Genomic DNA, 10,476 nt, shown 5'->3' with positions numbered 1-10,476 from the left:
GTTCAGGCAATTCTCCTGCCTCAGCCTCCTGAGTAGCACACACCACCATGCCCAGCTGAATTTTTGTATTTGTAGTAGAGACGGGGTTTCACCATGTTGACCAGGATGGTCTCGATCTCTTGCCCTCGTGATCCACCCGCCTTGGCCTCCAAAGTGCTGGGATTATAGGTGTGAGCCGCCACGCCCAGCCCACCTGGACTCGTGCCTCTGATCGTCCCTGGCTTCATGGAACGTTGTTCCTCCAGGTATCTAATCTAATTCTCATTGGCCTGGAGCCTTGTCCCCAGCTCAGTGCTCCCAGAGAGGGAGAGATAATCATTCCCATCCCCATGAAATATTCCAGGATAGACGGTACCTGTTCCATGACGCCTTCCCATGGCCAAAATCTTCTCTGGCTTCTGCCCTCCGAAGACCATGGACATGAACTGGAGGCAGTAGATGCCGATGTCCAGCAGGCCTCCCCCAGCCTGGGCCAAGTCTACAGCCCGGGGCACATGGGTGAGGTCCTTCCCAAATTCTGCCCGAGCCACTCGGAGGTCTCCTAGAGTTCCCTGGGCCAGAACAGACCTCAGAGCCTCGTAGGCAGGAAAAAAGCGGGTCCAGATGGCCTGCAGACCACAAGGAAAGGCATTAACCACCCAGTTCTAATCTCTTCTGGGGTCCCCATCATGGGTGGATACCCACCGCAACCCAGTCTCCAAACACAGCCCATCCGTCCCCAGGTGGTATCCCTCTTGCTCCTGACTCTCTTGACTCTTGTTCTTTTTCATTTTTTTTTTCCCCGAAGACGGGAGTTTCACTCTTGTTGCCTAGGCTGGAGTACAGTGGTGCGATCTCGGCTCACCGCAACCTCCACCTCCCGGATTCAAGCGAGTCTCCTGCCTTAGCCTCCCGAGTAGCGGGGACTACAGATGCCCACCACCACGCCCGGGTTATTTTGTATTTTTAGTAGAGATGGGGTTTCTCCATGTTGGTCAGGCTGGTCTCAAACTCCTGACCTCAGGTGATCTGTCCACCTTGGCCTTCCAAAGTGCTGGGATTACCTTTTTTTTTTTTTTTTTTTTTTTAATAGAGATAGGGTCTCACTATTTTTCCCAGGCTGCCCTCAGACTCCTGGGCTCAAGCAGTCCTCCCACCTCAGCCTGGAATCTCCCAAACTGCTGAGATTCCAGGCATGAGCCAACGCGCCCGACTGACTTTTGTTCTTTCTCATCTGGACCATCACCCCTGTCTCCCCACGTGATGGGCTGAACTGTGTCTGTCTCCCTTCCGCTTCTGCCCCCTCAACCACAATTCATGTGTTCCCTAGCACCTCTGAAAGTGACTGCTGTGACCATAGGGTTTTTTGAGAGATAATTATGTTAAAACGAAGTCATTAGGGTGGGCCCTTATCCAATATGACTGGTGTCCTCACAAGAAGAGATTAGATGCAGATATAGAGCACGCAGGCCAGTGGGTTTGAGAGTGATGTGTGCATTTCCTAGTAAAACTCCTTAAAGAAGGCATACAGATTACAAAGGTAGAATAAAACTCTTTGTTCATAGATGACATGATCTATGTAGAAAATTCAAAACAACACAATTTAAAAATTCCTGGAACTAGGGGCCGGGCCCAGTGCCTCACGCCTGTAATCCCAGCACTTTGGGAAGCCAGGTGGGCAGATCACCTGACGTCAGGAGTTCGAAACCAGCCTGGACAACATGGCAAAACCTTGTCTCTACTAAAAATACAAAAGTTAGGTAAATGTGGTGGGAGGCACCTGTAATCCCAGCTACTCAGGAGGATGAGGCAGAAGAATCGTTGAACCCGGGCGGCGGAGGCTGCAGTGAGCTCAGATCGCGCCACTTGACTCCAGCCTGGTGACAGAGTGAGACTCTGTCTCAAAACCAACAACGACAACAAAAACCAAAAGACTTCTGCCTCTTGGAGCAGCCAGTCTAGAGAGACAGAGAACAGGCGACCAAGGGATGAACAAAGGAATACCAAGGACACAAATAAAGGGAGGCTCCCTAACCTGATGCAGGGTGGTGAGGGAGAGGGGGAGTGTGGGGGAGAAGGGGAGGGGCCTCCCTGAGGAGGCGACACTCCTCCATGGACCAGGCAAAGAGCCCAGAGAAACAATGTCACGGGAGAGCGGGAGAGCAAACAAAGGTGCAAATGTCCTGAGGCTGCACTCCAGCAATTCCTTTTCTTCCTGCCTACCTTCCTTCCTGCCTTCCTTGCCTGCTTTCTTTCTTTCTCTCTCTCTCCCTCCCTCCCTCTTTTTCTTTCCACGGAGTTTCACCAGGCTGGAATACAATGGCACAATCTCAGCTCATCGGAACCTCCACCTCCTGGGTTCAAGAGATTCTCCTGCCTCGCCCTTCCCAGTAGCAGGGATTACGGGCATGCGCCACCATGTCCAGTAATTTTTGTATTTTTAGTAGAGACGAGGTTTCTCCATGTTGGCCAGGCTGGTCTCGAACTCTCAACCTCAGGTGGTCCGCCTGCCTCAGCCTCCCAAAAGGCTGGGATTACAGGCGTGCGCCACTGCGCCCAGCTGCACTCCAGCAATTTGTAAAAATGCTGACACAAGAGGGTCAGGGTGCACAGGAGAAGGGCGGGGCTGGCGGATGTGGCGGAGGTCAGCCCAGGCTCCAAGCAGGCTCCGAGCAGCCAAGAGGAGCGTGAACAGGGGCCTAAGGGCACCAGGGAGCCGCAGGCAGGCTCTGGGCAGAGGAGGGACAGGACAGTCTGGGTGTTGTGGCAGCTGGATACTGGTGTCCCAAAAGATATCCATGTCCTGATCCCTGGAATCTGTGAATGTGTGACCTCACGGGGGCTAAGGGGTCCTGGCGGATGGGATTACATTAAAGACCTTGAGATGGCCGCAGCCAGTGGCTCACGCCTGTAATCCCAGCACTTTGGGAGGCCGAGGCAGGAGTTCGAGACTATCCTGGTCAACATGGTGAGACTCTGTCTCTACTAAAAATACAAAAATTAGCCAGGTGTGGTGGCAACCGCCTGCAATCCCACCTACTTCGTAGGCTGAGGCAGGAGAATCGCTTGAACCCGGGAGGTGGAGGTTGCAGTGAGCAGAGATCATGCCACTGCACTGCACTGCAGGTTTGTAGGAGGTTCCTTGTTCCTTCCAACCTCTATCCCTGGAAACACACCCAAACTAAGCCCATTGCCATTCTATGCCACTTCCACTCTTGGCCTCCTTTTCTTAAAGGCTGACAAGATTCAAGCAATGTAAGTAAGCCTGGCGGTGTTTGCTAAGGGCCAAAAGCAATGGCTCTCACAGTAACACGCTGCCAGGAGATTCAGATACATCCTGGCAAATGCACTGACCCCGCCCACCCCCTGGCAACCATATTTAGTAACGGCAAGCACTGCTATGCTGGATGGGAAGGTCGCCTCTGTTCTCACCTCCATAAGAAAGAGGCCTCGGGATCGGGCCTCCGCAACCATCTCGCGAACTTCCGCCGCGTTCACGCCCATAGGCTTCTCGCACAGAACTGCCTTGCCTGCCGCCAGGCACAGCATCACCACCGCCTTGTGCTGGGGGTGCTGGGTGCCAATGTAGGCCACCTCTAGTGTGGGAGCAGGTCAAGAGGTCAGTAGCCCCACCCACCCAGACCGCCGAGCTCTGCCCGCAGCTTTGAGGCCCTGCCCCAGAACCCAGGGGACCGTTTCTCTTAGGGAGCTGTCCTTCGGAAGGAGCTGTCCTTCGGAAGGAGCTGTCACCTGTCGCCATTCTGTCTCTCTCTCTGTGCTTTTTATTTTTTTTTTATTTTTTATTTTTATTTTATTTTTTTTTTTGAGACGGGGTTTCACCATGTTGACCAGGATGGTCTCGATCTCTTGACCTCGTGATCCACCCGCCTCGGCCTCCCAAAGTGCTGGGATTACAGGCTTGAGCCACCGCGCCCGGCTTTATTTTTATTTTTTAGAGACAGGGTTTCACCATATTGGTTAGGCTGGTCTCAAACCCAACCTCAGGTGATCCGACCACCTCGGCCTCCCAAAGTTCTGCGGTTACAGGCCTGAGCCACCGCGCCAGGCTTAGCCCGTTTTATAGTTCTGCCTCCCAGCCAAAGGTCTTTATAGAACCCAAAGGGATTGGCCCATCCTGAGGAGCCTTGCATCTCCCACGGGGCATCTCCAGGGGCGGCAGCCAGCACCCCCATTGCCCTCGCCACTCACCCACGTTCGGGTCCTTGGCCAACTCCTCGTAGGAGCCATAGGCCTTGGGGATGTTGTGTTTCTGCGCAAACTCCTTCGCACGGCTCAAGTCGCGGGCCGCTACCGCCACCACCTGGAGCGGCGCAAGAGTAATATTTGAGTGGCTGGGGCAGGTGTGGGAACTGGATGGAAGGGAGGCGGAGGAGGAGGCTCAGGCCAGGGGAAGGGGAGACGTGGTCCTGGGGGCGGAGATGACGGGGACTGGATATTTAGACCCTAGAGATCTGCAGGAAAGCCGTTATGAAATCCTCCAATATTTAAATTCTCTTCACAGTACCTCACATCAAGACCTTTCCAAACCTCAAGACTCTCAGATTTGCAGAACAGAGGTGGAGAAAGAGGTAGCAAGGAAACAAACGTTTCATGCCATGACAACCCATTCACGAGTCCTGAACCCTAAAATCCCTTCTCCATTAGACCCTAGAGTCCCGCCCCCCGCCTCCTCCTCCCCAGAATCCGGAGGGCAGGCGGACCTTGTGCTCAGAGCGAGGCAGCGTCTGCAGCACGGCCGTGAAGTCGCTGGAGATGAGGCCAGCAGCCACGATGCCCCAGCATACCGCCATCGTCGCGATGCGGAGTCCCTAAAACCGAGCGCCCCAGCGCGCGAATTAAATACCAAAAACCCCGCCCACCCGGGGGCGGGTCCCCCAGTCTCCGCCTCCATTACGCCTAAGCCACTCCTCGTTGGCTCCAGTCAACAGTGAGGTCATTTAGTTCTAGCTTCCCCATTGGGCGAATGCACCGTTTAGCTCCGCCTTACAGAGGGAACGGCACTTAGACGTCGCTTCTGCATATCTGACTTTAAGCTTGCGGGATCCGCGGCGGGAAGGGCAGCGGGGGAGGGGAGGCTTGCTTTCTGGCCAACACCAATCCCTGAGGAGTTAGATTTAATGTCTTGCCCTTTGGACTTTGTGGCAAAACTCTACCCTGACTTTTTTGCTCTCCCATCCTTAAGAGTTGTTCAGAGGGAGAGAGAGGATTGTAACAGCAAAGTTAATAATTATGACTAATGTTCATAGAGCACCTGTAGGCCAGGTCCTCAGTTCCGCGCTTGACCTTCCTCATTCCTGATTTCTTCCCGCAGACCTGGGAAGTAGGTTCTTTTGTCCCCAGTTCACAAAGGGGAAAACAGACTCCAAGATATCTGGTCATTTTTTGGAGGCCTCACAATCAGGAGGTGAAGACCTGTAAATTGGCTGGTTCCAGAAGCTATAATTTTAAAAACCAGGTTGTCTTGCTTGTTAAAAGCCCTGAGGTCAGACGCAGTGGCTCACACCTGTAATCCCAGCACTTTGGGAGGCTGAGGTGGGCGGATGACAAGGTCAGGAGTTCGAGACCAGCCTGGACAACGTAGAGAAACCACATCTTTACTAAAAATACAAAAATAGTAGCAGGCACCTGTAGTCCTGGCTACTCTGGAGGCTGAGGCAGGAGAATTACTTGAACCTGGGAGGCGGAGGTTGCAGTGAGCCGAGATCAGGACACTGCACTCCAGCCTGGTGACAGGGTGAGACTATGTATCAAAAAAAAAAAAAAAAAAAAAATTTAGCCAGACATGGTGGCGCATTCCTGTAATCCCAGCTATTTGGAAGGCTGAGGCAGGAGAATCACTTGAACCCGGGAGATGGAGGTTGCGGTGGGCCAAGATCAAGACACTGTACTCCAGCCTGAGCAACAAGAGTGAAACTCCATCTTAAAAAAAAAAAAAAAATTGATGTTCCCGGGTATTTGTCATAGAGAGACAAAATAACACGTTTGCACACAAACCAGTACACAATTGTTCATAACAGCTCTACATGTCAAAGCTTAAGGTCAAATTTCCTTTAAGCTGCCAGTGAATTCAACAAAACAAAATACTACTCAGCAATAGAAAGAAATGACCTTTTTTTTGAGATGGAATCTTGCTCTGTAGCCCAGGCTGGAGTGCAGTGGTGCAATCTTGGCTCACTGCAACCTCCGCCTCCTGGGTCCCAGTTCAAGCAATTCTCCTACCTCAGCCTCCCAAGTAGCTGGGATTACAGGCACCAGCCACCATGCCCAGCTGATTTTCGTGTTTTTTAGTAGAGATGAGGTTTCACCATTTTGGCCAGTCTGGTCTTGAACTCCTGACCTCATGATCTGCCCGCCTTGGCCTCCCAAGGGATTACACGTGTGAGCCACCTTGCCAGGCAAGAAATGAACTATTGATACCAATAACAACTTGGGTGGTTCTATCCAGAGCATTGGGCTGAGTGGGAAAAAAAAATATTAGCCAGGTGTTGTGGTGCATATCTGTGGGCTCAGCTGCTTGGGAGGCTGAGATGGGAGGATTGCTTGAACCGAGGTGATAGAGGCTGCAGTGATCAGTGACAGAGCAGGACTCAGTCCCCCCCAGAAAAAAAAAAGGAGTGTGTTTGCATACTGAACGATGCCATTTATATAACATTCTCAAAGTAACAAAATTATATATAGTGATAGAAAACAGACCAGCTGTGAGCAGTGGTGATTAGAATTCAAGGGAGAATTTTATTATTATTATTATTTTGATATGGAATCTTACTCTGTAACCCCACCTGGAGTGCAGTGGTGTGATCTTGGCTAACTGCAACCTCTGCCTCCCAGGTTCATGCAATTCTGCCTCAGCCTCCCAAGTAGCTGGGATTACAGGCACCCGCCACCACATCCAGCTAAATTATATATTTTAGTAGAGACAAGTGTTCATCATGCTGCCCAGGCTGGTCTTGAACTCCTGACTTCTGGTGATCTGCCTGCCTCGGCCTTCCAAAGTGCTGGGATTACAGGCATGAGCCACCACACCTGGCCTGGAGGATTTAATCAGTAAGGGGCACCCCCAAGGGAGTTTCTTTGTGGCAATGGGATAGTTCTGTTTTCTGATGGTGGCGATAAATACTCGAATCTTCACATTTGATAAAATTCATACAAATAGACACCCAAGGCCAAGCATGGCAGTTTACACCTGTAATCCCAGCAATTTGGGAGGCCGAGGCGGGCGGATCACAAGGTCAAGAGATCGAGACCATCCTGGCCAACATGGTGAAACCCCGTCTCTACTAAAAATACAAAAAATTAGCCAGACATGGTGGCGCATTCCTGTAATCCCAGCTATTTGGAAGGCTGAGGCAGGAGAATCACTTGAACCCGGGAGATGGAGGTTGCAGTGGGCCAAGATCAAGACACTGTACTCCAGCCTGAGCAACAAGAGTGAAACTCCATCTTAAAAAAAAAAAAAAAATTGATGTTCCCGGGTATTTGTCATAGAGAGACAAAATAACACGTTTGCACACAAACCAGTACACAATTGTTCATAACAGCTCTACATGTCAAAGCTTAAGGTCAAATTTCCTTTAAGCTGCCAGTGAATTCAACAAAACAAAATACTACTCAGCAATAGAAAGAAATGACCTTTTTTTTGAGATGGAATCTTGCTCTGTAGCCCAGGCTGGAGTGCAGTGGTGCAATCTTGGCTCACTGCAACCTCCGCCTCCTGGGTCCCAGTTCAAGCAGTTCTCCTACCTCAGCCTCCCAAGTAGCTGGGATTACAGGCGCCAGCCACCATGCCCAGCTGATTTTCGTGTTTTTTAGTAGAGATGAGGTTTCACCATTTTGGCCAGTCTGGTCTTGAACTCCTGACCTCATGATCTGCCCGCCTTGGCCTCCCAAGGGATTACACGTGTGAGCCACCTTGCCAGGCAAGAAATGAACTATTGATACCAATAACAACTTGGGTGGTTCTATCCAGAGCATTGGGCTGAGTGGGAAAAAAAAATATTAGCCAGGTGTTGTGGTGCATATCTGTGGGCTCAGCTGCTTGGGAGGCTGAGATGGGAGGATTGCTTGAACCGAGGTGATAGAGGCTGCAGTGATCAGTGACAGAGCAGGACTCAGTCCCCCCCAGAAAAAAAAAAGGAGTGTGTTTGCATACTGAACGATGCCATTTATATAACATTCTCAAAGTAACAAAATTATATATAGTGATAGAAAACAGACCAGCTGTGAGCAGTGGTGATTAGAATTCAAGGGAGAATTTTATTATTATTATTATTTTGATATGGAATCTTACTCTGTAACCCCACCTGGAGTGCAGTGGTGTGATCTTGGCTAACTGCAACCTCTGCCTCCCAGGTTCATGCAATTCTGCCTCAGCCTCCCAAGTAGCTGGGATTACAGGCACCCGCCACCACATCCAGCTAAATTATATATTTTAGTAGAGACAAGTGTTCATCATGCTGCCCAGGCTGGTCTTGAACTCCTGACTTCTGGTGATCTGCCTGCCTCGGCCTTCCAAAGTGCTGGGATTACAGGCTTGAGCCACCGCGCCCAGCCCCCAAAATTTTCAAAAGTGCATTTGAACCCAAGTAAGTCCTGGTGAAACCTCAGTAAGGCCTGTACCCGATTAAAAAGTACTGTAGCCGTAACAATTCCTGCTTGTGACCATGTGCTACAGTCAGATAAGATACCATCATTGGAGGGAAGGCAGGGAGGGGGCACGTGGGAACATTCTGTACTATTTTTGCAACTTCTTGTAAGTCTTCAATTATTTCAGAACAAATAGTTACCATTAAACATTGACAGCCTGCCTGAATAGACTAAACCATCCTGAGCACAAAGAACAAGGCTGGAGGCATCACAGGCCAGGCGTGGTTGCTTATGTCTGTAAATCCCAGCAGTTTGGGAGGCTGAGGCAGGAGGATCATTTGAGGCCAGGAGTTCAAGATCAGCCTGGGCAATATAGTGAGACCTTGTCTCTATTTAAAGAAAAAAAAAACCTGAAGGCATCACACTACCTGACTTCAAAATTCACTATAAAATTATAGTAACCGGCTGGGCGCAGTGACTCAGGCCTATAACCCTGGCACTTTTCTTTTCTTCTTTTTTTGTTTTTTTTTTTGGTTAGATAGATTCTCACTCTGCAGCCCAGGCTGGAGTGCAGTGGCACAATCTTGGCTCAAAGCAACCTCCACCTCCCGGGTTCATGCAATTCTCCTGCCTCAGCCTCCTGAGTAGCTGGGATTACAGGTGTGCACCACCACGCCCAGCTAATTTTTGTATTTTTAGTAGGCACGGGGTTTCATCATGTTGGTCAGGCTGGTCTCAAGCTCCTGACCTTGTGACTGCCTGCCTCAGGCTTCCAAAGTGCTAGGATTACAGGTGTGAGCCACCTCACCCGGCCAGAAGAAACGTTTTCTGGGCTGCAGTGAGCCATGATCATACCACTGCACTCCAGCCTGGCCAAGGTGGGTGGATCACCTGAGGTCAGGAGTTCATGACCAGACTGACCATCATAGCGAAACCTCATCTTTTTTTTTAAAAAAAAAAAGGAAGAAAGGAAGGCAGGCAGGCAGGCAGGCAGGTGTGTATATATATATATATATATATATATATATATATATTTGCAGTATTTATTTATTTATTTGAGATCAAGTCTCTCACTCTGTCGCTCCAGGCTGGGCAACAGAGCCTGACTCCGTCTCAAAAAAAAAAAAATTTTATTTTCTTTTTGCAGAGATGGGAGTCTCATCATGTTGTCCAGGCTGCTCTCCAACTATTGGGCTGAAGTGATCCTCCCATGTTGGCCTCCCAAAGCATTAGGCATGAGCCACCGAGCCTGGCCCGATTATCCATTAAGCATAGTCTGGCCGGACACATTTCTACTGGAGCTGGTAAGAGGCCAATGGCAAACATTATTCAGGATTTCCCAGAATCTTGGGCCAAGGGGAGGGGTTGGTCTGGCAACTTAATGGATAGGGTTCTTCCCTCCAGAGAGCAAATATTCCTCGGGCAGCTGCAACGGTCTCCCTTGATCCTCTGGAGTTCGGGCCAAAACAATCCACTTACCCCGACACTAGAACACAGTCCTTTTTCTTTTTTTTTTGAGACGGGGTCTCGCTCTGTCACCCAGGCTGGAGTACTGTGACCCAATTTTGGCTCACTGCAACCTCTGCATCTTTGGTTCAAGCGATTCTCCTGCCTCAGCCTCCCAAGTAGCTGGGATTACAGGTGTGCACCACCACATCCAGCTAATTTTGTATTTTTAGTAGAAATGGGGTTTCACAGGCCGTGCGCGGTGGCTTATGCCTGTAATCCCAGCACTTTGGGAGGCCGAGGCAGGCAGATCACCTTAGGGCAAGAGTTCGACACCAGCCTGACCAACAAGAAGCCCCATCTTTGCTAGACAAATAGAAAATTAGCCCGTAATCCCAACTACTAGGGAGACTGAGGCAGGGAGGCTGAGGTAGGAGAATCGCTTGA

General features: G+C 50.4%; 1 protein-coding gene across 1 annotated transcript in view; it reads right to left on the bottom strand.

The window, feature by feature from the left end:
* Positions 1-4,878, bottom strand: part of DHDH (dihydrodiol dehydrogenase) — a 12,656-nt gene extending 7,778 nt beyond the window's left edge. Inside the window, exons 1-4 of the mRNA XM_017500507.2 lie at positions 4,701-4,878; positions 4,189-4,300; positions 3,412-3,575; positions 356-608 (exon numbers count right to left, since the gene is read on the bottom strand). Coding sequence (XP_017355996.1) covers positions 356-608; positions 3,412-3,575; positions 4,189-4,300; positions 4,701-4,790 — 619 coding nt within the window. The 5' untranslated portion in view covers positions 4,791-4,878. The remainder of the gene's footprint in view (positions 1-355; positions 609-3,411; positions 3,576-4,188; positions 4,301-4,700) is intronic.
* Between the last annotated feature and the right edge of the window lie 5,598 nt (positions 4,879-10,476).

The sequence above is a fragment of the Cebus imitator genome, unplaced genomic scaffold (genome assembly GCF_001604975.1).
Source record: "Cebus imitator isolate Cc_AM_T3 unplaced genomic scaffold, Cebus_imitator-1.0 Scaffold266, whole genome shotgun sequence".
In the NCBI taxonomy this organism is placed as follows: domain Eukaryota; kingdom Metazoa; phylum Chordata; class Mammalia; order Primates; family Cebidae; genus Cebus; species Cebus imitator.
Note: the sequence above shows the minus strand (reverse complement) of the source record. Positions and strands in the feature narration are given on the sequence as shown.